The sequence below is a fragment of the Rhinopithecus bieti genome, unplaced genomic scaffold (genome assembly GCF_001698545.2).
Source record: "Rhinopithecus bieti isolate Rb0 unplaced genomic scaffold, ASM169854v2 scaffold_47691, whole genome shotgun sequence".
Lineage (NCBI taxonomy): Eukaryota > Metazoa > Chordata > Mammalia > Primates > Cercopithecidae > Rhinopithecus > Rhinopithecus bieti.
This window is the reverse complement of record NW_016818870.1, coordinates 410886-437405: the sequence shown is the minus strand read 5'-3', so window position 1 is coordinate 437405 and position 26520 is coordinate 410886. Positions and strand designations below refer to the sequence as shown.

The 26520-nt window shown below is 44.0% G+C and overlaps 1 protein-coding gene across 7 annotated transcripts in view; it reads left to right on the top strand.

Annotated features, from left to right (window-relative positions):
* The window catches only part of LOC108519006 (phospholipid-transporting ATPase FetA-like), an 82733-nt gene extending 57747 nt beyond the window's left edge, over positions 1-24986 (top strand). For 4 of the 7 annotated variants that reach the window (XM_017857766.1, XM_017857768.1, XM_017857765.1 and 1 more), the window contains 11 exons: positions 6782-6946; positions 7465-7576; positions 8794-8899; positions 9284-9431; positions 9987-10170; positions 12085-12308; positions 14258-14341; positions 16068-16313; positions 16479-16617; positions 17788-17918; positions 18016-19017. In XM_017857766.1, coding sequence (XP_017713255.1) covers positions 6782-6946; positions 7465-7576; positions 8794-8899; positions 9284-9431; positions 9987-10170; positions 12085-12308; positions 14258-14341; positions 16068-16313; positions 16479-16617; positions 17788-17918; positions 18016-18207 — 1731 coding nt within the window. In that variant the 3' untranslated portion in view covers positions 18208-19017. Of the gene's footprint in view, positions 1-6781; positions 6947-7464; positions 7577-8793; positions 8900-9283; positions 9432-9986; positions 10171-12084; positions 12309-14257; positions 14342-16067; positions 16314-16478; positions 16618-17643; positions 17762-17787; positions 17919-18015; positions 19018-21139; positions 21183-24246 lie in introns of those variants that run through there. The other 3 variants (XM_017857767.1, XM_017857769.1, XM_017857771.1) reach the window with 3 other exon arrangements.
* The last annotated feature ends 1534 nt before the right edge of the window (positions 24987-26520 follow it).

Sequence of the window (26520 nt, the reverse complement as noted above, 5' to 3'; positions counted from 1 at the left end):
GAATTTGGGGGAGGGAGAGTGCAGCAATTATGGGAACTCAGTGCTGCCAACACCAGTCAAAACACAACCAGTGCCCACAGAGGGAGCATTTAGACTAGTCCTAGCCAGAGGGGAATCACCCATCCCAACAGTCAGAACTTAAGTTTCTTGCTGGGCACAGTGGCTCACGCCTGTAATCCCAACACTTTGGGAGGCCAAGGTGGGCAGATCACCTGAGGTCTGGAGTTTGAGACCAGCTTGACCACCATGGAGAAACCTGTCTCTACTAAAATACAAAAAATTAGCCAGACATGGTGGTGCATGCCTGTAATTCCAGCTACTTGGGAGGCTGAGGTAGGAGATTTGCTTCAACCCGGGAGGTGGAGGTCACAGTGACCTGAGACAGTGCCATTGCACTCCAGCCTGGGCAACAAGAGCAAAACTCTGTCTCAAAAAAAGACCTTGAGTTTCTGCAAGCTTCACCATCACAGATTAAAGTGCTGTGGGGTTCTAAATAAACTTGATAGGCTGTCAAGGCCACAAGGACTGCAAGTCCTAGCCAAGTCCTAGTGCTGTACTGGGTTCAGAGCCAGTGGACTTGGAGGGTCATGAGACCCAGTGAGACACTAGTCTGGGTGGCTATGGGAGTGCCACCCCTACCCCAACCCCAGGCAGCACAACACATACCTGCAAAAGAGATCCCTTCCTTCCATTTGAGGAGAGGAAAGGGAATAATAAAGAGGATTTTGTTTTGCAACTTGGACACCAGCTCAGCCACGGTAGGACAGGGCACTAGGCGAAGTCATGAGGCCCCCATTCCAGGCCCTAGTTCTTGGGTGAGATTTTTAGACACGCCCTGGGCCAAAGGGAACCCACTACCTTGAGGGGGACCCAGTCCTGGCAGGATTTATCACCTCCAGACCTAAGAGCCCTAGGGTTCTGAATAATCAATAGCACTAACCAGGTAATACATGCCATGGGCCTTGGGTGAGACTGTGAGATGTGCTGGCTTCAGGTGTCACTCAGCATATTCACACTGTGGTGACTACAGGGAGAGACCCCTTCTATTTGAAAAAAGGAGAGGGAAAAATAAAGAGGACTTTATCTTGCAGCTTAGCTACCAGCTTGGTCACAGCACCAAGCAGGCTCTAGGGGCCCCCAATTCCAAGCGTTGGCTCTCAGATGGCATTTCTAAACCTACCCTTGGCCAGAAGATAGCCCATTGCCCTGAAGGGGGAGTTCCAAGCCTGGAAGCATTTACCACAGGCTGATTGAAGAACTTTTGGGCCTTAAGTGAAAATCATCAGTACCCTGGCAGTACTCCCCATAAGCCTGTCATGATGGTGGACACAGGGAGAAACTCCACTACCTGGGAAAAAGGGAGGGAAGGGAGGGAAGAGTGGGAAAACCTATTGTCTTGTGGTTTCAATGCCAACTTAACTGCAGTGGAATAAAGCACCAAGTGGATTTTTTGGGTTTATGACTCTGGGTCCTGGATCCCAAATGACATCTCTGGACCAGGTTGGAGCCTTGGAGAATCACCACCCTGAAGTGAAGGACACAAGAGTGGCTGGCTTCACCACCTGCTGATTGTAGAGCTCTAGGCCCTTGAGTGAACATAGGTGGTAACCAGGTAGTGGTTACATTGGGCATTGGGCAAGACCCAGAGTTGTGCTGGCTTCAGGTCTGACCCACCACAGTCACAATGGTGGTCACAGGGTTGCTTGTGTCCCAGCTCGAGGCAGTTCAGCACAGAGAAAGAGAGACTCCATTTGGTTGGGAGAATGTAAAGGAAGAAAATAAGAGTAATCCAGTAATTTGCCTAGTAATCCAGATAATTCTTCCAGATTTTATCCAAGACCACCATCTTATCCAAGACCACTTGTACCGCTACAAGTCTGCAAAAATGACAGTGTTCCTGGGCTTGGGGTGCCTCCTAATGCAGACACGACTTAGATCACAACACCCAAGTCCCTAGTATCACACTGAATGGAGAAAAACTGAAAGTCTTTCCTCCAAGATCTGAAACACAACCAGGATACCCACTTTCAGCACTGTTATTCAGTATAGTACTGGAAGTCCTAGCTAGAGCAATCAGACAACAGAAAGTAATAAAGGACACCCAAATTGGAAAGGAAGAAGTCAAATTATCCTTGTTTGCAGTTGATATGATCTTATATTTGGAAAAACCTAAAGATTCCACCAAAAAAACTGTTAGAACTGATAAGCAAATTCAGTAATGTTGCAGGATACATACTCAGTATACAAAAATCAATAGCATTTCTATATGCCAACAGCAAGCAATCTGAAAAAGATATCAAGAAAGTAATCCCATTTACAGTAGCTACAGGGAGAATTAAATACCTCAGAATTAACTTTACCAAAGAAGTGAAAGATCTCTACAATGAAAACTATAAAACATTGATGAAATAAATTGAAGGGGACACAAAAAAATGAAAAGATACTCCATGAGTTGGAAGAGTAAATATTGTTTTTTTTTTTTTTTTTTGAGGCAGAGTCTCGCTCTGTCGCCAGGACTGGAGTGCAGTGGCCAGATCTCAGCTCACTGCAAGCTCCACCTCCCGGGTTTACGCCATTCTCCTGCCTCAGCCTCCCGAGTAGCTGGGACTACAGGCGCCCGCCACCTCGCCCGGCTAGTTTTGTATTTTAGTAGAGACGGGGTTTCACCGTGTTAGCCAGGATGGTCTCGATCTCCTGACCTCATGATCCGCCCGTCTCGGCCTCCCAAAGTGCTGGGATTACAGGCTTGAGCCACCGCGCCTGGCCGTAAATATTGTTAAAATGTCCATACTACCCAAAGCAATCTACAGATTCAGTGCAACCCCTATCAAAATATCAATGACATCCTTCACAGAAATAGAAAAAACCATCCTAAAATTTATATGGAACCATAAAAGACCCAGAATAGCCAAAGCTATCCTGAGCAAAAATAACAAAACTGGAGGAATCACATTACCTGAGTTTAAATTATACTATAGAGCTATAGTAACCAAAACAGTATGGCAATGGCATAAAAACAGACACATAGACCAATGTAACAGAATAGAGAACCCAGAAAAAAATTCATATACCTACAGTAAACTAATTTTAGACAAAGGTGCCAAGAACATACACTGGGGAAAAGACAGTCTCGTCAATAAATGATGCTGGGAAAAAATATTATTCATATGCAGAATAATTAAACTAGGACGGGCATTGTGGCTCATGCCTGTAATCCCAACACTTTGGGAAGTTGAGGCAGGAAGATCACTTGAACCCAGGAGCTCGAGACCAGCCTGGGCAACAAAGCACAACCCTGACTCTATTTTTTTAAGTAAATTTTTAAAAAGTTTAAAGGAGAATGAAAACAGACCCTATGTCTCACCATAAATATCAAATCAAAATAGATTAATGACTTGAATCTAATACCTCAAATTATGTAACTACTAAATGAAAACACTGGGGAAACTCTCCAGCACATTAGTCTGGGCAAAAAATATGTTCAGTAATACCCCTCAAGCACAGGCAATCAAAGCAAAAATGGACAAATGGGATCACATTAAGTTTAAAAGCTTCTGCACAGCAAAGGAAACAATCAACAAAGTAAAGAGACAACCCACAGAATGGGAGAAAATATCTGCAAACTACTCATCTGACAAAGGATTAATAACCAGAATATATAAGGAACTCAAACAACTCTATAGGAAAAAAAAATCTAATAATCCGATTTAACAATGGGCAAAAGATCTGAAGAGACATTTCTCAAAAGAAGACATGCAAATAATAAACAGGCATATAAAAAGGTGCTCAACATCATTGATCATCACAGAAATGCAAATCAAAATTAGAATGAAATATCATCTCACCCCAGTTAAAATGGCTTTTATCCAAAAGACAGGCAATAACAAATGTTAGCTAGGGTATGGATAAAAGAGAACCTTTGTACACTGCTGTTGGGAATGTAAATTAGTACAGACACTATGGAGAACAGTTTGGAGTTTCCTCAAAAAACTAAAAATAGAGCTACCATATGATCTAGAAATCCCACTGCTAGGTATATACCCAAAAGAAAGGAAACCAGTGTATTGAATAGATATTGTCACTTCCATGTTTTTTGTAGCAATATTCACAATAGCCAAGATTTGGAGGCAAAAAGTTAAGTGTCCATCAACAGACAAATGAATAAAGAAAATGTGACACATATACACAAGGAGTACTATTCAGTTATAAAAAAGAATGAGATCCTGTCATTTGCAACAACATGGATGGAACTGGAGATCATTATGTTATTAATAAGTGAAATAAGCCAGGCACAGAAAGGCGAACTTTGCATGTTCTCAATTAGTTGGAGCTAAAAATTAAAACAATTGAACTCATGGAGACAGAGAGTAGAATGATGGTTACCAGAGGCTGGGAAGGGTAGTGGGGCAGAGGGAGGGAAGTGAGGATGGCAAATGGGTATTGAAAAATAGAATGAATAAGATCTAGTATTTGGTGGCACAACAGGGTGACTATAGTTAATAATTTAATTGTACATTTTTAAGTAACTAAAAGAGTATAATTGGATTGTTTGTAACACAAATGATAAATGCTTGAGGTGATAGATACCCCATTTACCCTGATGTGATGATTATATGCCTGTATCAAAATATTGCATATTTCCCGTAAATATATACACCTACTATGTACCCACAAAAATTAAAAATTAAAAAAAAAAAAACCATGTACACAAGTGTTCTAAGCTGCATTGTTCATAATGGCCAAAAAAGTGAAAGAACCCTAATGTCCATCAACAGATGATAAATAAAATGTGGTTTATCTGTACAATGGAATGTTATTTGGCAGTAAAAATGAGTGAAGTACTGATAAATGCTACAGCAGAGATGAACCTTGAAAACATTATGCTATGTGAAGAAGCCAGTCATAAAAGGCCACAAAGATTCCGTGTATATGAAATGTCCAGACTAGGCAAATCTGTAGAATCAGAAAGTAAATTAGTGGCCATCATAGGGCTAGGGGAAAATGGAATGGGGAATGACTGCTAATGGATACAGGGTTTCAGCTTGGGATAATTAAAATATTCTGAAATTAGACATTAGTAATGGGTGCACGAACTTTGTGAATAGACTTTTAAAAGGCCATTGACTTGTATACTTTAAAAGGATGAAATTTATAGTATATGAATTATATCTCAAGTTTTTTTTTTAAGTCAGTGAAATGTCCCACACAAGACAGCTCTTATGCCTTATACTGGTTCTCAGAGGCCATAGTATTTTTTATGGACTAGACTTTTATCTTTTAACCTTTCAGAACATGTGAATTAGGGTACCTTTTCTGAAAGCATTTCCACAGACTAGCCTCAAAGGAAGCCAAAAAACTGTTTCAGATCTTTTGACATGCTTGCTGCTTACCATCCTCAACAGACACTTACAGTGAAGCCTGACTATACTACAGTGTATTCACCACTGATGGCAAATCTGTAAGAGTCAAGCTCTAACAACCCACTCACACAAAAGCAGAACTCCAGGCCCTCTGAGACAGGGTTCAGCAAACAGGTCATGCACATGCAGGTAGCGGGCAGGATTTGGCTCCCAGGCCCAGTTTACCTCATACCAGCACTAAGAGAAAAAACACACAAGTAGGGATAAAAGATAATGTTAACACATACCACAAAGTTATTTGTTGAATGGATTAATGAATCTGTCATTGTATTGTTAAGCTTGTCAAGTTATTTTATCTGTGTCCTATACAAAAGCAGTTTCTGCCACTGTCACTTCCTTCTTAGAAACTCTCCTGAAATCTTTTCTGGGGCTTCCTAGACTGCCAACATCATAGAGGTTTAAGAGATGACATTCCGTCCATATATTGTCTTATGGTAATTTCACCTAACAGCTAGCATCAAACACTTCGACGTTACACAGGGAACTGAGAGTAAATTCTGTTTCTCTTGCTCTTATAATGCCAAAGTGAATTAGTTTGCCACTCACTATAGCAATGATCGTGTGGAATTGTTGTCATGTGCAGTTCTCGATATTCAAAATCTGTTTCTAACCCACCCTTAGATGGATATGAATTCTGCCCTAAACCACCCACACTCTCTCACCCAGCCCTCCTATGACCAAGAGTTTATTCCTGCAAGATGGTTAGCTATGGTTAGTTAGGATATGTCAGTGGCTAAGGAGCAAAACGATGCTAACTCACCCAAAGAGCATTTCAGTGGTGCCCTCATTAACATGCCGGCTATGGCTAATCAACTGAACCAACCAACTATAGACAAATACACAAGTATGTGCTGTGTAAGATACCCAGTGAATATTTGAGGAAGGAAAGGAGAGAGGAAAATGGAAGTGAATGTGTGCTTGTAAAAACTAGTAACACCTTTGATTATTTTTTATAACAACTGCTTCTTTTTACTTTATTATTCCCTTCATTCTCATATCATAGTCATCATTATCCTCTCTGTAGAGGGTACATTATCATCCCAATTTTACAAGTAAGAGATCTAGACTTGGTTTTTCCCAGAGTCACACAGCAAATTACCTAACCACAAGTAAAAGCTAGAACCTTCTATCCTTCAGAATTACTCTCAACCTTCCAGCTATGCTGGCCCCCATCTTTGGGACATTTTGCTGAAAAAGCCCATCAGTTGCTTTCTGCTTAGGCTAGGAACTAGCCCCATGTTGCTAATTATTAAACCCTATTTTGCAGGCAAATGAAGCCTGTGGGGTTGGTCTGCCACTCCCTTAACTCAGCCTTAACCCAGCCCAGGCCCACTCAGTGCACACACGTGTATGTCTTCCAGGATTGTGCCAGTGAAGGCCTTCGCACCCTAATGGTGGCCTACCGAGAGTTGGATGAAGCATTCTTTCAGGACTGGAGCAAGAGGCATACTGAAGCCTGCTTGTCTTTGGAGAATCGGGAAAGCAGATTATCAAGTGTCTATGAAGAAGTCGAAAAAGACTTGATGGTTAGTGAGGAAGCCAGGGATAGACTGGGGGCAGTGATGGGGCCTGGCAGTCAGCAGACTGAGCAAGGGCTCTGAAAGTGGCTCGCAGAGGATTGACAGATGCAGGCTCTCTCTGGGAGGAAAGATAGGAAGTCTTGGCATGCGAGCTCCATAGCTTTGTGCCAGGGAGGCTGGATACTGGATTCCCAGCTGATTCAGTATATCCTGGACCTTCTCAATCCATAATGGAAGAATGCACTGGTTGTAATTTTTAATCTTTCTGGCAGTGTTTCTAATTCCAAAGCTGTTCACAGAAACTAAGTAATCTAGTTGAAAGGCTGTGTGTGTTGTGAGGCAGAATGTGCTGATTTTTATACCACTGAGAGCCTCACACCAGGACAGAGCCGGCTCACTAAAGAGAGTACTGAGGTGCCGGTTCAGTCGTTGGGTAGCACTAAATTAAAAATAATTAATTATTTTTAATAAAAGGGGAAAAGCCTCTTACCTTTTTCCTCATTCACTGATACATCTTTTCAAAGCTGTTAGGGGTCACAGCCATAGAAGACAAGCTACAAGATGGAGTACCTGAGACAATCATCATCCTGAAAAAAGCCAAAATTAGACTGTGGGTTTTAACTGGAGATAAGCAAGGTAAAACCCCTAGACTGACTGATCCTCTTCCCTATCCACCTTAGCCATTTCTTTTCCTCCTCTTTCCTTTTTTTCTTAGCCATTTTTTGACAAGTATCTTGTAAGTCAAATCAAGTCCTTAGAGGACACCTTTATTCTCAATCTTGTATACAATTTGCTGAGCATATACTTTATGCCACATGATATATTAGTCATTGAAGACAGATGAATCAATCAGACATGACCTGTCACCCAGGAACTCACAAGCTAAACTTTAAAATTGTCTTTGACTTTACCCTACTGTCCCATAGAATCACTCTCCTACTATATTCCACAAATTTGTCTGAAAATCCTCCTATGTTACCCTCCCAGTTCAACCTCATTTTCTGTTGGCTGTACTTAACACAAACTTCTGAACTCATCTCTCTGTCTCTTGCCCTTATTAATTTCAGTACAGCCAACATACAACCATCAGTTTAATCTTCCTCAAATATACTAATTTTATGATGTTACTCCTCTGTTCAGGGACGTACAGTGACTCCATGTTGTAAAGGTTGAACTCTTCTATCTGGCCTTCAAGACTTTGATAATCTATTGCTCTTCACATCCTTATCTGCATCCTAATGTTACCATTATCTTAAATATGCCCCGCAAAGAAACCAATTCCTACTCTAGGGTCTTGGTTTGGGTTGTTTCTCCACTTAAAATGCCTTTTCCTTCAAGTCTTATTCATCCTCCAAGGACTTCCTTCAAGAAAGTTTCTGTGACAATTGCAGTCTCTCCTCTGAATTCTGATACCACGTGTAGCCAGGATTCAGGGCTTGATTTTTTTCTTAGTATGAATTTATTCCAAATTCCAGACTATTTTATGGGGGCATAAAATCTAGCATAGAGATGGGCACAGTGCTGTTCAAAGAAACACATCCTGATTGCCTGGAGAGGTAGATAAAGACTGAAATTGTTCTAAGAAATAGGGTAAGGCTTTCTAGAGAAGGCCAGAATGACCATAGTTATTGATAAGTAACCCACAAGTCTGTACAGGTAGACAATCATCCGTGGATGTTTGAACATGATCTCCACTGATTCTTTAAAAATGCACTTTGATTGCATCCATGGCAAATGTGGACGAATGGGCTCTGCAGCCCAATATTAGAGCCTGTGTACCTGTACAATGTGAAGATCCTGTCCCTGTCTTAAACACCAGCCAAAATGAGATCTGTACTCCTCCTTTGCTACAGAGACTGCTGTGAACATTGCCTATTCCTGTAATCTATTTGAGGATGAAATGGATGAGGTGTTCGTCGTGGAAGGCAGGGATGATGAGACTATTCGGAAAGAACTCAGGTATAGATGGGAGATTAGCCACAGCCAGTCCCTGGACCCAAAATTTCCCACCCATCTCTTCCCTTAGTGTGGCTCCCACACCACCAGAAGGAACAGATGAGACATGGAGGAGGGAAAAAACAAAAACTAAAATATTTGAAAAAATTGTGTAAGGCAGCATTTGGGCTAAATGGGCCTGGAATATGGGGGATGGAGAAGTGTAGCATGTGGATGGTCAGGGACCTATGGCAGTGGCAGGTCTTGAGAGGCTGTCAAGTCTGAGGTCTTGGCTGGTGCTTTGCAGAGTTCCTGTATCCCCTTTGCCCACTTTCATCTGGGGACACATTTTCCCTCCTAAATTCTGAGACTTCAGGTCAGACTCTGACTACTACTCTTTGCTTTCAGGACAGCAAGGAACAAGATGAAACCCGAGTCTCTCCTGGATTCAGACCCCATAAACATTTACCTCACCACGAAGCCCGAACTGCCTTTTGAAATACCCGAGGAGGTGGCCAATGGCAACTATGGCTTGATCATCGATGGCTACAGTCTGGTGGGCAACACAGAGCTACACTCTATTCTCTACTTCCAAGAAACCCTCTTCCTAGGTCCAACACTTCAGGGAAATTTCAAGACTCCCTTTCCTATTCCATGAGTCACCCTATTCCCCTTCCCTTCAGGTGTCCTTGCCTGAAAGACTCCTTTCCCTAGGCTTCTCTAGGAAGAAGTAAATAAGGAAAGAGAAGGGCTTATTTCTTCCTTATCCAAATTCAAATTCTTCTCTACTGATGTGACCTGTCACTTAAGGGAAAAGGGAAGCAAGCAGAAACAGGTCCCCCAAGAAGTCACTTGAGCTCTTAGCCCCATCAACAGATTTGGCCCAATGAGAGGTCCCGACTAGTTTCCCATTGGAGGCTGAGTCAGATGTGAGGATGCCTAGAACTGACTTGGGGGCTTGGCCTCCCTTGGGGGTGGAGTGCCTTGGAAGCAGCTATGCCTGCCCTGTGAAGGACAGGAGGGTGCGGAGGGAAAGGGAACCATTTGGGAAGGTCATATTCTGAGAGCTTTTTTGGGCAACCTGAAGAGTGAGTGTGTCCTGGTGCTACAGGCCTATGCTCTAGAAGGGAACCTGGAGTTGGAACTGCTGCGAACAGCGTGCATGTGCAAGGGGGTGATCTGCTGCCGGATGACACCCCTTCAGAAGGCCCAGGTGGTAGAGCTGATGAAGAGGTACAAGAAGGTGGTGACACTGGCCGTCGGGGATGGGGCCAATGACGTCAGCATGATCAAAGGCATGTGAGGGGAGGGGGACAGTTAGCTTCCAGCCATGGGCTTGCCCCTTCCTTCCTCCATGGGCAAAACTGATCTGAGTGGTACTCTGTTGCTGGCTCACACTCCTGCCTCTCATATGTGTTACACATTTATATGGTTTTGCAACTCCATTCATACTCCTCTATCCCTGCACTCCCATTTATTGACACATGCAGGCATCAGCCCATATCCACAGGTATGCACACACATTCAAATTCATGCATTTACACTATGAGTGTAAGCACACACACAGACACACATGGCTCCCACAAGAACACATGCTTACATTCACAGAACAGGCTGTGCAACTACCACACCTTCTTTCTGAGATGACTCAAGGTCCACAGAAAGGACCCCTGGGCAGGAGTCATAGTCTGTTTCTTTTTTGAAGGCTGTAGGCTGTGATGCCCAATTCAGAGATCTTTTCTTTCCCAAGTCTATGTTCCCAAGAGCTTGCCCTGCTCCCCTGGCTGGAGGAGAATAGGTGACTTACTGATCACTTTGGACCAGTAGAAGCAAATGGCTGACATTTACTAGGGTTTTTTTGGTTTTGTTTTGTTTCGTTTTGTTTTGTTTTGAGACAAGGTCTTGCTCTGTCACCCAGGCTGGAGTGCAGTGGCATGATCATAACTCACTGCAGCCTTGAACTCCTGGTCTCAAGCAATCCCCCTGCCTCCACCTCCTGAGTAGCTGGGACTACAGGCACACACCACCATCCCCAGCTATCTTTTAATTATTAGTAGAGGTGAGGTCTCACTATTTTTCCCAGGCTGGTCTCAAACTTCTGGCCTCAAATGATCCCCCCCATCTCAGTTTCAAAGTGCTAGGATCACAGGCATGAGCCACCACACCTGGCCAAATTCACTGGTTTCAATTTCAGGTGAATGTTGACCTACCAGCCTCCAGCAACATGTAGGTCTGTGAGATATGGACAAATCTAGAGGTCCTCTAGTCCAACTTCTCTGCTCATACAAGAAACTCTAGCAGATATTCCAGCTTCAGCTTTAATACTAGGAAGTATTCTTGCTTTCTTCCCCAGTTTCTAGACCCTAGGGATATTTAGGAGTTTAGAGGTTTGAATTATCCCATCAAGCAGTGCAGTAGGCATATTCCAGACCAGTGAATTTGGTATATGCCAGAAAAATGGCAAACTACCACAAACTAATTAAAACTTTTAGGAACTTCAGTCTTTCTCTTCCATCAAATATAATAATTGCTTTATCCAGAAAAAGTCACCTTAGGCCTCCTGAAGAACTTGTTTCTCACTAACAAAGTATGTACGTCACATACAGTTAGATTTTAGCCCCTTAGGTAAACTTAGGTAATTAAATACTGTATTAGACTGGCATCCACCCTGCATCTTGAATTAAGTGGGTTCCAGAAACAACAAGAAATTTTAACTTCAGCATCTGGACAGTAGGAAAGAGCCCAGATGGCTAGAGTAGTGGCAAAGAGCATTCAGGACAGCTTCTAGTACTGGCCATGCCAGGCATTCTAGTGGCAGTGTCCAAAACAAAACAAACTACAGAAGACAGGGCTAGCACAGTGGCTCACACCTGTAGTCCCAACACTTTGGGAGGCTGAGGTGAGAGGATCACCTGAGTCCAGGAGTTTGAGACCAGCTTGGGCAACACAGGGAGATGGTGTCTTTGTAAAAACAAAACAAAAAAGTGCAGAAAAGGGAGCTGTTTTCCAGTTTGTGAGGGAGGGGCAATCCACTAAGGAGAAAAGACTCCACTAGGTAAGAGACAGTTTGCACTGAGCCTAAAAGCATTTCCCAAATGTAAAATAAAGGAGTTTGTACAACATCATCTCAGCTTTCCCTTTACACTTCCCAGGCTGGGAGCCCAGCAAACAAGCTTTCTGTCTGAGAAGTTTCTGGGATTTTATTGCAGCTGCCCACATTGGGGTTGGCATCAGTGGCCAGGAGGGACTGCAGGCCATGCTCAACAGTGACTTCACCTTCTCCCAGTTCCAGTATCTTCAGCGTCTACTCTTGGTCCATGGCCGCTGGTCTTATAATCGCATGTGCAAGTTTCTCAGCTACTTCTTTTATAAGAACTTCACCTTCACCCTGGTGCACTTCTGGTATGCCTTCTTTAATGGATTCTCCGCACAGGTAGGTGATCAGTGGCAATCTCCATTCTGGTCAACTGGGTTTTCTGTAGTCATCTCTCACTTCATCTAGCTCAGATCTTTTTTCGCCTCTAGAGACCAATGAATATGTATGACATGCTGCCATCCATTCATGAAGCCCATCACCTCATGCTGATTCCATCTCCTAAACCTACACAAACCTTAGATTTCCAAGCCATAACTGTTCTGGCCTGGCTCTGATTTGGTCTTGACTTCTACTTTTAAACTTTCTTTTTATTTATGTATCTACTTATGTTGAGACAGGGTCTTGCTCTGTTGCTCAGGCTGGAGTGCAGTGGCATGAACATGGCCCACTGCAGCCTCGACTTCCTGGACTCAGATGATTCTCCTACCTCAGCCTCCCGAGTAGCTGGGACTACAGGTGTGCACCATGACACCCTAATTTTTTGTAGTTTTGGTAGAAATGAGGTTTCACCATGTTGCCCAAGGTGGTCTTGAACTCCTGGGCTCGAGTGATCTGCCTGCCTCGGCCTCCCAGAGTGCTGGGATTACAGGCATAAGCTACCTGGCTTAAACTTTCCCTTAAGCTGTTTTCACTGATGTTGAGACTTAGAATTTCCAAACATATGTAATGGGAACAAATTCCTGGACCTTAGAGTTTTCTTAGCATCCAAAGTCATCTTTTTGGAACAGGCTAAGCCTCAAGGAGCTTGGCTCTGGGTCATGCCAGATAGGCCAGATATGACGTGTTCACCTGTAGCCATATTTGGAAATACAGCTTCCTTTTGCTTCTCCTTCCCCACTCAGACTGCCTGTACTCCTGACCCCAACACACACACAATTGTTACTTTGATGAATTAATTCCACATTTGAATGTGAAACCTCCCCCACCTTAGTGGAGAGAAGCGACGCCTGGATTTTGATGTTCTAAGAGGAGTCCCTTTTCCTATGAGAAGTTTTTCAGAAACATCTCAAGGATTCCCAAGAGAAACAACCTCAGAAACAATTATCTTGGGAGCCCTACTTTTGTTGCCATAGACTCCAGGAATAACAGGCCAGTCAGCCAATAGTGGATTTGTATTCGCCCAAGCCCTAGCAAAGCCAGTCTGCTTTGTGGGAGGCGTATGTGTATGCGTGTGTTGCTGCTGACCTCTTGTGGCTAATAGAGAAAAAGCCCTCTCTAGGCCCCAGGATGGAGCACTCAGCTTGGGAAGGGTCATTGGGTCTATTCTGCTTGCCAATATCAGGAGGTATGCAGTGCTACAAAAGCCACTGAATGCCACTAAGCAAGTAAAGAGTCCAAAGACTGGGCAAAGTGGCTCATGCCTGTAATTCCAACACTTTGGGAGGCCGAGGCAGGTGGATCACCTGAGGTCAGGAGTTCGAGACCAGCATGGGCAACATGGCAAAACCCTGTCTCTACAAAAAATACAAAAATTAGCTGGGTGTGGTGGCGGGCACCTGTAGTCCCAGCTACTCAGGAGGCTGAAGCAGGAGAATTGCTTGAACCCAGGAGGCAGAGGTTGCAGTGAGCCGAGATCACACCACTGCACTCCAACCTGGGTGACAGAGCAAGACTCCATCTCCAAAAAAAAAAAAAAAAAAAAAAAAGTACAAAGGTTTACATGCCTAGGAGTGCAGGGGTACAGCTAGCATCACTAGCAATCACTCTGGGTCCTTCCTGTGCAGTGAGGGGCTGTATAGATTATGGTGGGATTGGTCTGGATCTACCTTGAAAGCTTGATGTGGCCTTACTCTATCCTAGGACCCAGGGTTCTAACAAAGTGAGATCAAGTAGAGACTGGGGTCAACAATCTCAGTTAGGTTTCTCCTGCAGTAGGTTAATGTGGCGGTGGGGTTGGGGCGGGGGGCAGGGGTCAAGGGATAAAGGTGGCTATCTTGGACCTGGAAGGTGGAGCTGGGACTGTAGAGAAGAGAGGAGCCTATGAAATCTCCTTGGTATTCTTCCAGACAGTTTATGAGACCTGGTTTATCACGTGCTACAATCTGGTCTACACTTCCCTCCCTGTCCTGGGCATGAGTCTGTTTGATCAGGTAAGATCCAGCAGCAAGCTCCTGGTCAGAGTTGAAGCCCCTAGGCCCTTGAGGAATATCCCTAAGAATGAAGCATACAGCAAGAGCTGGGCTCTACAAAATCCAGTGTAAAGGGAATAATTTCCAGAGTGGGGAAAGGAGCTTGTCACCTAGATAGGTATCATGAGATAAAGTAAAAACTCCTCCTCAACAGAGAATAATCCTCAGTTTTAGAACGCCAAGTTTTCCTGTATCAATTTTGTCTTTGTAGAGAGAAACATGGAAATTGTGCTGTACAGTAAATTGAGTATATATAAAAGTAATTAAAATATACATGGAAAAAATAAGGAAAAAATTGAATAACATAAGCAGAATATGAATTGAAAAAATAAAGAAAAGAAAATAGAGTTACTGGGATAGGACTGGGTAACATATGGGACTTCAAAAAAGAGAGACTCCTTCAGGGAGAATGAGGGTGAGACAAGTCAATGCAGGAAGGCCTGGGTGGGAGTCCTGAAGGCCAGGCATGGGAGTATGGGTGTGATAGTTTATATCATAAGGAGCCAGACTAAGGGATACCATCTGTCCCTGTCAGAAATTCCCTGGACATTGAGGGTCCTGCTACCCCACCTCTCCCTTGTCTTCTGCCCCAACCTCTAGTCCTGGGCACATGGAGTAGAAAATGAGTCTCCAAAAAGGAATAAAGTAGCTGAAATAGGACATCATGGGATCATGGCTCTTGGTCTCCATGGGAAACAGCTCTAAAGGAAATTCTCCAGGAAGTAACTGCTAACCTCAGAACAACAAAAGGGATGGGTTGTATTACTCAACAGTCCAGCTTCAGTGGCCTAATTCTAGGGATCCATCTCTGAAGCCAGCCCCAAGCTTTGTATCCAAAGTTTCAGATTTAGGAGATGAAGATGATCCAATGTCATTCATTTAGAGTAATTTTTTCACCTTCAGTTCACCAGTAGCTATGGAAGTGAGAGCAACATCACAGAACAAGAAGATTAAAAGACTAACTGGTCTCCATTAATGTCCCTTTCTCCCACATTGACTTTTGACATAAAAAATATTCAACTACGCCCGGGCATGGTGGCTCACACTTGTAACCCCAGCACTTTGGGAGGCCGAGGCAGGTGGATCACTTGAGGTCAGGAGTTTGAGACCAGCTAGCCAACATGGCAAAACCCCGTTTCTACTAAAAATATAAAAATTAGCCAGGTGTGGTGGCGGGCGCCTGTAATCTCAGCTACTCAGGAGGCTGAGGCAAGAGAATTGTTTGAACCTGAGAAGTGGAGGTTGCAGTAAGCCAAGATGGTGCCACTGCACTCCAGACTGGGTGATAGAGCAAGACTCCATCTCAAAAAATATATATATATATTCAACTGAAAGAACACTTACACCTGGGACTTATGTCCCAGCTGCCTCCCCCATCTCAAGCTCCAGTCCTCCCTCCCAGCTACCCACAAGCCTAGTTGCCCCCAATTCTAACTCCCTCCAAGTCCCTTCCAGCATCCAGACCTTCTCCCAAACACTACCCAGATCCTTGCCTTGAGAGTAGGACTTCAGGAAGGGTCTGTGGTCACTGCTGTGTTCTCTGGTTCTACTTCTTAAGTAATCCATAAGGAAGCTCCTAGGCAGCCTGGCAGCAGACCTGGTGAGGGGAGAAGCCTCTCCTCTGATGGAGATGGGACCGTCTATGGAGAGACCCTGAGCCTCCCTCTTTACCCTCTGGTGCTTCCAGGATGTGAATGAGACATGGAGCCTCCTTTTCCCAGAGCTGTATGAGCCAGGCCAGCACAACCTCTATTTCAACAAAAAGGAATTTGTGAAGTGTTTAATGCATGGGATCTACAGTTCCTTTGTGTTGTTCTTTGTCCCCATGGGGACTCTTTACAATGCAGAACGAAATGATGGGAAGGACATCTCCGACTACCAGTCCTTCTCCCTGGTGGTGCAGACCTCCTTGATCTGGGTGGTCACAATACAGGTGTGGCCAGTGGTGGTGGGGGTAAGGGGATTGGGTGGGGGTCTCTCTGAAAGAGTGGGAGGAATGGAGGGAGTGTGGGAAGGGAGCAACCTTCGTTACATAATTGGAGGAGGGAGGTAGCTGACAGGTCCCAGATTACAGGTTCCATAAGAAGGTACTTTTCAGATCGCCCTGAAGACAACCTACTGGACAATGATAAGCCATGTTGTCATCTGGGGTAGCCTGGGTTTCTACTTTTGCATGTCGTTCCTTCTGTACAGCGATGGCTTGTGCCTAGCATTCCCTGACGTCTTCCAATTCCTAGGTAAGGCCCTGCCCAGTGGGCGGAGGGTGGGGAACCAGGTTTATTTATTTAATAAATGTTTACCAAGAAGCCATTACTATGTGCTAGGCTAGAGATATAAATAAGACATGGTCTCTGTCCTAAAAGGGCTCAAAATGTAGCTAGGGAAATAAGTTACCTTATTTGAGTTTCCAAGGTATTTTCAAATGTCTTATGAGATTTGCGCTTTATCAGCAACAATTTTTAGAGCCATTTTAGACCCTGGAGGGGTGTTTTTGAATTAAAGGACTCACATCTAGGCTTCCTGGTTCCAGTTCAAAGTCCTTTATGCTGTGGCATATTGCCTTATTGTCTCCCCAAATTTTTCCCTCTCTCTCATCTCCACTCTGCTGAAGACAAAATACAGAGAGTAGATATATAGACATAGTTGGCTCCCATCTTTTTGTTTTCATTTTTAATTTTTTGAGATTCTGTTCCTCTATCTCTGTCACCCCGGCTGGAGTGCAGTGGTGCAATCTTGGCTCACTGCAACCTCTGCCTCCTGGGTTTAAGCGATTCTCGTGCCTCAGACTCCCCACTAGCTGAGACTACGGTCGTGCACCACCATGCACTGCTAATTTTTTTGTATTTTTGGTAGAGATGTGCTTTTGCCATGTTGGCCAGGCTGGCCTCAAACTCCTGGCTTCAAGCAATCTGCCCACCTGGGACTCCCAAAGTGCTGGGATTACAAGCGTGAGCCACCACACCTGGCTGTCTCTCACTTTTTGTCAGGCCACTAACTCATTTTTCTCCTTCAACCCTTTTCTTTTTTTAATTTAATTTTTTTACCTTTTTAATTTTTATTTGTTTTTTCTTCCTCCAAAGCTTTCTTTCCCATTTTTGGATGCAGGCCAGTGCTCTAGGATTCCCTCATAACCTACCCCTGCTCTCCTATCCTGCCCTACCCTGCCCTGCCTGTAGAGGGATAGAGAGGCGCATGAATTCACAGTGACTTTGGCCGCGCAAAGGACCCAACTGCAATTCTTTTGTGTTTATATTATTTCTCAGGAGCCTAAACTAACTCCAAATCAATAACTTCCTTCTTTGGACTAGAGAAGTGTCTACATTCTGGCTGGTAACTCCTACCCCTGGTCCCACCCCTGTCCTCCAGGCTCTGTTTCAGCCTTCCCCCTCCTGGCTCACTGTTTACAGGTGTGGTCAGGAATGCTCTGAACCAGCCACAAATGCTTCTGAGCATTATCCTCAGCGTGGTCCTCTGTATGTTGCCTGTGATTGGGTACCAATTTCTTAAACCACTATTCTGGCCTATCAGCGTAGACAAGGTGAGTGGAACAGAAAATCTACCCAGACATAATTCATGGCCTTCTTTTGCCTTTGCCTCTGTGGATGAAAACCCTATCCCCCGTGCTCTGGCTATAGGTTTTTGACAGAATTCAAGAGTGCAGGAGACTTCCACGGCAGTCCCCAGTCCAGACCAAACTGAAACACTCAAGCACTCGACGTTCTGCCTATGCATTCTCCCATAAACATGGCTTTGGGGCCCTCATCACTTCTGGCAAGACAATGAAGTCCAGGATGTCCAAGAAAAACACCCTTTTTTCAAAAAGATAGAGGCCCTAGGGAAATTCCAAAGGAGGCAGTCAGTGCTCTTCCTCCCTCGTATTCATGCAATTTAGGAAGAATTAGAGTCCCTGGGAAGCCAGCATAAACCTGCTCCTTCATTCTCACTAGGGACTAAGCCTCCTAATTGTCCAGAAGGCTATGCCCAGGTAAGGCAAGGAGAGGTAAGGAAAGAGCCCCCAGATGTCTGCCAGAGTTGCAGCATTTCAATAGAAAAGAAAAGGAAAAAAAGAAAACAAAAAAAGTAACCTCAGGCCTGCCTCCCACCGTCTCTTGCAAGTTTTAATCCAGACAAGCATAAGCATATGTAGAGGTAGGGGGTGACAAGTGACAGTATGGGGAAGGGAAATGATGATTGGACTAAAAAGAATTTTACTCTGGGCCCTATCTCCTATATTCAGAGCAAGCATAACCTTCTCAGGGCCCTACACGAACATATCCCCATCCAGGCATTGTTCTCAGGTTTATCTGGGAGATTCAGAGTAAGTGTTTTGTTGGCGTTGGGTAGCAAAAGAAAAGAGGTAGCTGTGAGGAATTGGTCTTAAAAAGCTGAAAGAGGGTTTCTGGACCATAAATAAAAAGAAATGAAGGCAGCTCCTGCCTGGATAGGACAATTCAAGGTTTTCCCTTCTGCCCTCTGTGACTTCTCTGACTCAAGAACTGATACCTGCTCAGGCCTCAGAACTGAGAAAGGGATACTGCAGGAGATTTTAAATATTCTTTTCTTGAGGGGATGTAAGCCATAATTGGTGAGCATATGTCCTTATTCCATAAAATTATTTTGAGAAGAAATTATATGTACTTGGAAAATTGTTTCTAAGGAGTTTAGAATTGGAACAATAAATTGCTTATTTTGGAGCAGAGAGATTTGTATGGTCTATTGGGACCCCAGTGACAAAAATATGATCTGAGCAATACCTTTGGTCCAGACTCTCACCAACCTCCCCCTTCAAATTAGACCAATACTTCCCCTTTTCCCCTCTTCTTTTCTCCTTTTCAGCTCTACTTCACTTTTCTGCCCCCTCTTGCTAAATTCTAATTTGGCCTCACTATGATCACATCTTTTACCAATATGACTCTATCCTTTTTGCATACCTTAAGTATTGTTTCTTAGGTTCTTTGCTTATCTTTCTCTGTACCCTTTTCCTGGGTGACTTCATCCAAACTCTCGACTTCATTTACCCACAGAAAGAAGATTCACAGTCTTTAGCCCAGATCTCCCTGCTAAGGTCCAGATCCATAAATTAAACTGGCTCCCAGACCTTTCACTTTGTTGCACCTCCAGAAACTTACACTCAACCTGTACTAATCATTTTCCCTCCCAGTTTTACTCCAGGATGCCACCACTACCGTCTGAGTTACCCGAGCCCAGACGATGAGAATCATCCCATACCTCTTCCTCTAGCTCGGTGTCAAGTCAGTCAAGTCAGATAAATTCTTCATCCTTATTATTTGTTGTTTTCCGTTTCCTCCATTATTACTACCATTGACCTTGCTCAAATTTCATCGCCTCATATCTAGATTATAGCATAAAATCTCCCAACTCATCTCCCTGGTTCTCCCCTTTGTTTTCTTTTCTTTTTTTCTTTTTTTTGAGACTGAGTTTCGTTCTTGTTGCCCAGGCTGGAGTGCAGTGGCGGCGATCTTAGCTCACTGCAACCTCTGCCTCCTGGGTTCAAGAGATTTTCCTGCCTCAGCCTCCTTGGTTCTCCCCGTTCTAAAGCATCAACAATGTTATTTCAAGAGTAATCTTCATGAAAGGCAAATTTGATCATGTCAAGCCTCAGTTTAGTATCCTTTAAGGAAATCTCATGCCTTCTGGATCTAGTTAAAATTTGGACATTTTACTCTTGGGCCCTCTCTAGCCTTGTCTTCCACCACTCCCCCATCTGCATGCACTCCAGTCATGAGATTTCTGGTCTTCATGTCATCAAACACACTGTTCTCATATATTAAAGTGCTTTCCCCCACAACCCTTTTCATCTAGTGAACTCCTCGTCACCCTTCAAAACTCAGGTTAGTTGGAACTAGACAGTGATGGCTAAACAATACTGTCAATGAAGTAATTGCCACTGAATTATACATTTTTAAATGGTTGATTTTATGTTATGTGAAGTTCACCTCAACTTTTTAAAAACAGCTCAGATTAGGCATTGTCTCTTCTAGGAGCTTTTCCTAATTCCTCAGTGTGATTCATTACACCTGTCCTGTTTGTTGAGGTTTTTCTCCCTCTTCGTCTAGATAATGTCTGCTCTTAATTCTTAGCTTGCGTAACTTCATTTACGAGCCTTTCCTGAGAACACAACCTCCAATTCTGAGTTGGATGCCTCCTCCTTGCATGAGAGCACCTTATATCTTTCTCTTATTTTCCTGTCCCAATATTTGACTACATTATCACTCACATGCTCATTTTGATTATGTCTTAATTCTCTGTCTTCTCTGCTAGGCCATGAATAATCTTGAAGACAAGAATTTTGTGTCACTTTTTTATTCCCATCAACCACCAAAATGTGCTAGCACCTAGATTATTTATTTATTGATTATTATTTTTTTTGGAGATAGAGTCTCACTCTGTCACCCAGGCTGGAGTGCAGTGGTACAATCTCAGCCCACTGCAAACTCTGCCTCCTGGGTTCAAGCAATTCTTGTGTCTCGGCCTCCTGAGTAGCTGGGATTACAGGCATACACCACCACACCTGGCTAATTTTTGTATTTTTAGTAGAGATGGGGTTTCACCATGTTGGCCAGGCTGGTCTCAAACTCCTGACCTCAGGTGATCCACCCACCTCAGACTCCCAAAATGCTGGGATTAAAGGCATGAGCCGCCATGCCTAACTTATCTGCCAAGCCTTAAAATTAGTTTATGACTGTATTAGTCAAGTAAAGACCTTCTTCATGTCTTCTCTCTCCTGTCCTGCTCAAGCCCCGGAGAAAAAAGAATGAGGAAGCTGAAGGAGGGAGGAGAGGTAAGTAGAAAAACAGACCTCTACAAAGCCCACTGAACCTGGCCACGTGCAACAGCCAAGCTGAAAGATAAGGAAAAGCATTAATTGTAAAGGTTGGAGTTTTTAAAAATTATTTCATTAAATCACTTTAACTACTAAAGTGAAACTTAAAGTGACAAGGACTGGTTGCCACTAAAAAGGACCATTCACTAAGTACATTTCGTATCCACACTTGTTCCTTCACCTTGTACTTTTATGTTATAGAGATGACTTCTTTCTGTAAACCTCATGAACCAACCTCTGTTGGCATCCAACTTTTCTTCTGTAATTTCCTCCCCAGCCTTCATAGAATTGAAGAGAGTTAGGGCCTTGCTCTGGATTAGGTTTTGGCTTACGGGAATATTGTGGCTGGTTTCAGCTTCTATACAGACCACTCAAACCTTCTCTGTATCTGCAATAACGCTGTTTTGCTTTCTTATTCGTGTGTTCACTGTAATAGCACTTTTAATTTCCTTCAAGAACTTTTCCTTTGCATTCACAGCTTGGCTAACTGGTGTAAGAGGCCTGGCTTTACAGCCTGTCTTGGCTTTCGACATGCCTTCCTCAATAATCTTAATCTTTTCTGACTTTTTATTTCAGGTGAGAGATATGTGACTCTTCCTTTCACTTGAACACTTAGAGGCCATTTGGGGTTATTAATTGGCCTGATTTCAATATTGTTGTATCTCAGGGAATAGGGGAGAGGGAAAGATGGGAATGACCAGTTGGTGGAGCAATCAGAACAGGCATTTATTAAGTTTGGCATCTTCTATGGGCGCAGTTCATGGTGCCCCAAAGAAATGAAGAAGGAACACTGTCCTGGCCCCAACATATCCCCGTGATTCCAGCTCCAAATCGTCTACCAAATCTTCTAAGATTCATGCAAAGCTTTTTGGAAAATACACATCATTTGGAGGATCCTGGGAGTCATTCAAGACTATTTGCTTTACCTTATCCCACCCACCCCCATGACACATTCAATTAATCACTAAATTCTACAGATTTCTACACCCTAAATCATCCTTGACTCTATCTCCTCTTATCTAAGCCTTCAGCCACTGCCTTAATTCAGACTCTCTCAGTTCTCATAATAATTATCAATCTCCTAACTGGTCTCTTTACCGTCCTGTAATTCAATATCCACACTCCTACTAAAGTGAAATTTCTAAAGCTCAGATCTGTTCACATCACTCCCCTGCATGAAATAATAGTGCCAACAGCCTTCAGAATACAATCCAAATTCAGCCAGGTGCGGTGGCTCATGCCTGTAATCCCAGCACTTTGGGAGGCTGAGGCAGGTAGATCACCTGAGGTCAGAAGTCCAAGACCAGTCTGGCCAACATGGTGAAGCCCCGTCTCTACTAAAAATCCAAAATTAACTAGGCGTGGTGGCGAGCACCTGTAATCCTAGCTACTCAGGAGGCTGAGACAGGAGAATAACTTGAACCTGGGAGGCAAGGTTGCAGTGAGCCGAGATCACACCACTGCACTCTACCTGGGGTGACAGAGTGAGACTCCATCTCAAGAAAATAAAATCCAAACTCCCAAACATACATACAAGGCCCTTCTTAATCTTCCTGCTGCCTCCCTCCTACACTTTGCCCATGCTTAACTATGCCCATACTACTTGAGTTTCCCTAAGGCATCATGCTATCTTTCTTTCTTTGTTTTTTGTTTTTTGAGAAAGAGTTTTGCTCTTGTTGCCCAGGTTGGAGTGCAATGGTGTGATCTCGGTTCACTGCAACCACCACCTCCCAGGTTCAAGCAATTCTCCTGCCTCAGCCTCCCAAGTAGCTAGGATTACAGGCATGTGCCACCATGCCTGGCTAATTTTGTATTTTTAGTAGAGAGGGGGTTTCACCATGTTGGTCAGGCTGGTTTTGAACTCCTGACCTCAGGTGATCCGCCCACCTCCGCCTCCCAAAGTGCTGGGGTTACACGCATGAGCCACGGCACCCAGCCTCTTCGTTCGTTTGTTTTTGAGATGGAGTTATACTCTTGTTGCCCAGGCTGGAGTGCAACGGTGCGATCTCAGCTCACTGCAACCTCCACCTCCCGGGTTCAAGCGATTCTCCTGCCTCAGTCTCCTGAGTAGCTGGGATTACAGGCACCCACCAGCATGCCCAACCTAATTTTTGTATTTTTAGTAGAGATGGGGTTTCACCATGTTGGCCAGGCTGGTCTTGAACTCCTGACCTCAGGTGATCTGCCTGCCTTGGCCCCCGAAAGTGCTGGGATTCCAAGTGTGAGACACCGCGCCCGGCCAGCATCATGCTTTCTTATGTCTTTGTGTTTTTGTATATTCTTTGATTTGCAAGTTTCTGGAAAACTTAAGAAATACTTTGAAATGGGTATCCTTTTAATGGAATGTTGGGTGCTGTTAAGGATCCTTGGGAATTATTTGATTATGTTAGTGGTGAGAGGCTTTGATTTCCTTTGACTAGGTTCCTATTTTACAAGTAAGCTATTTTCTAACTCGTTGGAGTTAGACGTTAACTTCAGAATACTGATAATAAATAATGCAAAAGATTTTCTGCCCATAACAATGCAAATTATTCCTGTTCCAGGTGATGCAAATGAATTTTGTCCATTAGAGAACAGACATTTCTAAGTCAAATCTTCATTTGAACTGGTTTTAATATCTTACTGGTTCCCTCATTAGTTTAATAAAACATTTGAAATATGTTCATTATATATTTGTATAAGGCTCTGCCAGGTGCAGTGGCTCATGTCTGTAATCCCAGCACTTTAGGAGGTGGAGGCAGGTGGATTGCTTGAGCTCAGGAGCTCAAGACCAGCCTGGGCAACATGGCGAAACCCTGTCTCTACCAAAAATGCAAAAAATACCTGTAGTCCCAGTTACTCTGGAGGCTGAGGTGGGAGGATCGCTGAAACCCGGGAAGTCTAGGCTGCAGTGAGCCATGATTGCACCACTGCACTCCAGCCGGGTGACAGAGAACCTGTCTCAAAAAATAAAAAATAAAAATACTTGCATAAGACTCATTATTTTACCTTTTTGAAAGTTACTCTTTAACATAAACAACAGGAAGTAACCCACAGTAGCTGAAGGAACAATGCGATTCCTATGAATGGATACAAGGATGCATCATGATCCTGGGGAAGGAATCCAGCTGGGCCTCAGAAAGAAGTGGAACCAGCTGCTGGAAGGTCCCAAGAACCTAGGGAGTAGTCTCTTTGTGTCTAGACTTGCTTCTCTATGTGCAACCAATTGATCTTCCTTCTTAGCAAACTGGTTTTCAGTGCTGCTCAGGCCAAATGGGCAAGTAGAAGATAGCTACCGCATAGCTCCCAAATTACCCTTAAGTCCAATTTAAGTCTGAGCAGATATGTAGTTCTTTGTCTCCCAATTCCAAATTCTCAGAGAAGTAATTCTAATTGGCCTGGTTTGGCTTAAGTCCCCAACCCAGACTATTTAACTGGAGGATCACACTGTACAAGCATGTGATTCCTCATTGGTTCCCCACTGGAAATGCTAGCCCTCTCCACGTCACCCTTATTTAAGCCCTCAGAACTTTATTTCTAACATTCATATTTGATCTTGTCATTCCTGCCTCTGCAATAAAGCCCTTGTGTCTCTCCCAATTCCTTAGTAGTCATAGGCCCTTCATCACCAAACCCTGACAGGCTCTCCTCGACTCTCCCCATTGCCTCCCACACTTCTCAGTTACATCGGTCATTTTGCCCCTCAGTTCTTTTGCACATGCCAATTCTCCCTTTACCTCCCATTCTTCAATATTCAACTCACACTACTTCTGTGAAGCCTAAAGATGCACTATACATCCTGACATTTATCTGCTTCCTTGACTGTGACCCCTGTCTCTCTTTCAGTGAGTATGGAACCTAGAACAGTCTTCTATTTTTTTTTTTTTTTTTTTTTGAGACAGAGTCTCGCTCTGTTGCCCAGGCTGGAGTGCAATGGCGCAATCTCGGCTCACTGCAACCTCCATCCCCCGGGTTCAAGTGATTCTCCTGCCTCAGCTTCCCGAGTAGCTGGGATTACAGGCATGCACCACCACACCCGGCTAATTTTTGTATTTTGAGTAGAAACGGGGTTTTACCATGTTAGTGGTCTCGAACTCCTGACCTCAAGTGATCCGCCCGCCTCAGCCTCCCAAAGTGCTGGGATTACAGGCGTGAGGCACTGCGTCCAGCCGAACAGTCTTCTCAATGGGTGATGTGGTTTTGTTAGTGGTGGAAGAGATGTGAGTTACCCCAAGTTACCTGCAGCCTATCCTTATGGGTCTGTAGCAACTTTGGTCCTTGCTTCATCAGAAGGAAGAATTCAACTGTGGGGCATAAATCAGAAAAAGAGACCAAGGCAAGTTCCAGAGTAGGAAAGGAAGTTTATTTAAAAAGGCCTTAGAACAGGAAAGAAAGTGCGCTTGGTAGAGACCCAAGCGGGCACGTGAAGGTTAAAGAGAGGTCAAGTGCCTAACCGTGATCCTGGGACTTTTACAGTCTCGCCTCTTTCCCATGATTCTTTCCTTAGAGTGGACTTCCCGAATGCGCAGTGCTTTCCTTCCCCTATTCCGGTGGAGGGTGCCCCCAGAAGATCATACTTCACCATTTTTGTCTCTTAACACGCATGCCCAGAAAATTGCTTCTCCCTGAGGCCTGCATTCAATTAGTATTTTGATGTTAACCGGTGTGGACCATCAAGAAATGGCCTCTTCCTGTGCGGCCGAATTATCCTCTTTAAAGAAGCAATGAGATAATTATGGAATTGTCACTGGTAGAGGGTCTGACTGCAAGTTGTCCAGGTTCTTGGCGTTTTGAACAAAGAATTGGACAAAACGCCCAGCAAAGAATGAAGCAACAAAAGAAGGAAAGCAGGGATTTATTGAAAACGAAAGCACACTCCAAAGTGTGGGAGCAGCGCAAGCAGCGGCTCAAGGGCCGGGAAACAATCTTCCTGGGTCCAAATACCCGCTAGAAGTTTTCCATTGGCCACTTCATGCTCACCTCATGTAAATGAAGTGGTAGCCCACAATCAGTCTGATTGGTTGCAGAAAGCAGCCAAGCAGAGGCTGAAGTTACAAAGGTCACATCCCTGTGCAAACATCTGATTGGTTTCAAAAACCAACCAATCAGAGGCTAGGGTGAAGTTACAAAGTTATACTTCTATGCAAAGTTAGACTCGCCTGCAATCAGGCGATAGCAATTGGTTGCAGATAGCCAATTTCCCATCTGCTGGGCAGAAAAGGTGGGGGGTTTGTTACTTAGGTGTGGAAAGTTAGGGTTTTCCTTTCAATTTAGTTCCAGGAAGTTGGCGTGAACCAGTCTTAGGTTCCCTGCCTCC